We start from the raw sequence: 1171 nt of genomic DNA, 5'->3' as shown, positions 1-1171 counted from the left end.
CCCACGGAGTGCCATGCTGCACCGGTGGGTGTGTGTGCCTCACCATGCCAGGGACGGAGGGTGTTGGGGCGCCGGGTGCCGGGGCACAGTGGGCAGCGTGGCCGTGGCAGAAGCAGCTCCCACGCAGCACCAGCTCATCCACAGCATAGTAGTACTTCTGCAGCACCTCCCGCCGCGAGTCCAGCAGGTTGTCTCCCAGCGTGTGCAGCTTGGTGAGGTTCACTCGCAGGTTGGTGATGCGCAGCAGGTCTGAGGGGGGTCAGTGACAAGGTGTGTCCCCACATCGGCCAGCCCCACAACCCCAGCACCCCCAGCCACACACCCTGAATGTCCGAGCTGTAGGGATCTGCCACGGGGATGGAGGGGTCCAGCACCTTGAAGATGACCTGTGAGGAGAAAGGGATGAGTGATCCCATACCGCCCAGACTGCCAGCCCCACTCTGCACCACCGTGTCCACACACACCTCCCCATGGCTGGAGGGCTCGATCTCAGAGTAGCGCTGGTCACAGAGCACCTCATCCATCAGCCCTGAGGGCTGGCTGGGGATGCCAGGGAAGAGCTTGGAGCAGTTGTAGGCGAAGTAGCGGTAAACCTTCCAGGTGCGTCCGAAGTCGGCTGAGCGCTCCACCAGCATGGCCGCGGGGCGGAAGGTCTGCAGGACACTCAGGTGGGATGGGGCCAGCCCCACAGCCCCTGTGAGTCCATCCTGTCCCATCCCACCCCATTCCAGGCACCCTTGTGCTGGGACCCACCTTAAACTTCATGATGAGGTGGGTGAAGTGGAACTCGCCCTCCAGGTCCAGGCGGATGCTGACATGCTCCACGCCTGGAGGGTCAGGAAGGTGATAGCTGAGGCTGGGGAAGACCCCCATGGCCACAGGGCCCCAAAGCACACACACATGGGGCAATCCTGCTGCTGCCCTGACCTCACCATTCTCTGACTGCCACCAGGTCCGCTGGTCGTGGGGGCCACTCAGGTAGATGACGTCCTCAATGCGGTGGCTCTCAGGCAGGGATGGGTCCCGTGAGTCACAGGTGAAGCATTTCTCTGAGTCCTGTGCCAAGGAGCAGCACCGTCAGGGATGGATGACTGGAGGTCACTGGTGTCACTGGACACCGGTGCCCAGCCGTGTGGGTCTGTACCAGAGCTGTGCTGGGGCTGGGTGGGCT

The 1171-nt window shown here is 63.2% G+C and overlaps 1 protein-coding gene across 1 annotated transcript; it reads right to left on the bottom strand.

Moving 5' to 3' along the window:
- Positions 1-43: 43 nt before the first annotated feature.
- On the bottom strand, positions 44-1056 carry LOC103801154 (laminin subunit beta-1-like; the record flags this gene model as incomplete). Its single annotated transcript, XM_009073558.1, has 5 exons — positions 44-249; positions 323-386; positions 465-653; positions 754-827; positions 933-1056. Coding segments are annotated over 5 exons (657 nt in total), but the record flags the coding sequence as incomplete, so codon positions are not given.
- Positions 1057-1171: the final 115 nt, after the last annotated feature.

The sequence above is a fragment of the Acanthisitta chloris genome, unplaced genomic scaffold, assembly GCF_000695815.1.
Source record: "Acanthisitta chloris isolate BGI_N310 unplaced genomic scaffold, ASM69581v1 scaffold21484, whole genome shotgun sequence".
NCBI classification, from domain to species: Eukaryota; Metazoa; Chordata; class Aves; order Passeriformes; family Acanthisittidae; genus Acanthisitta; species Acanthisitta chloris.
The sequence above is the reverse complement of the archived record's forward strand: the minus strand, read 5'-3'. Positions and strand labels throughout refer to the sequence as shown.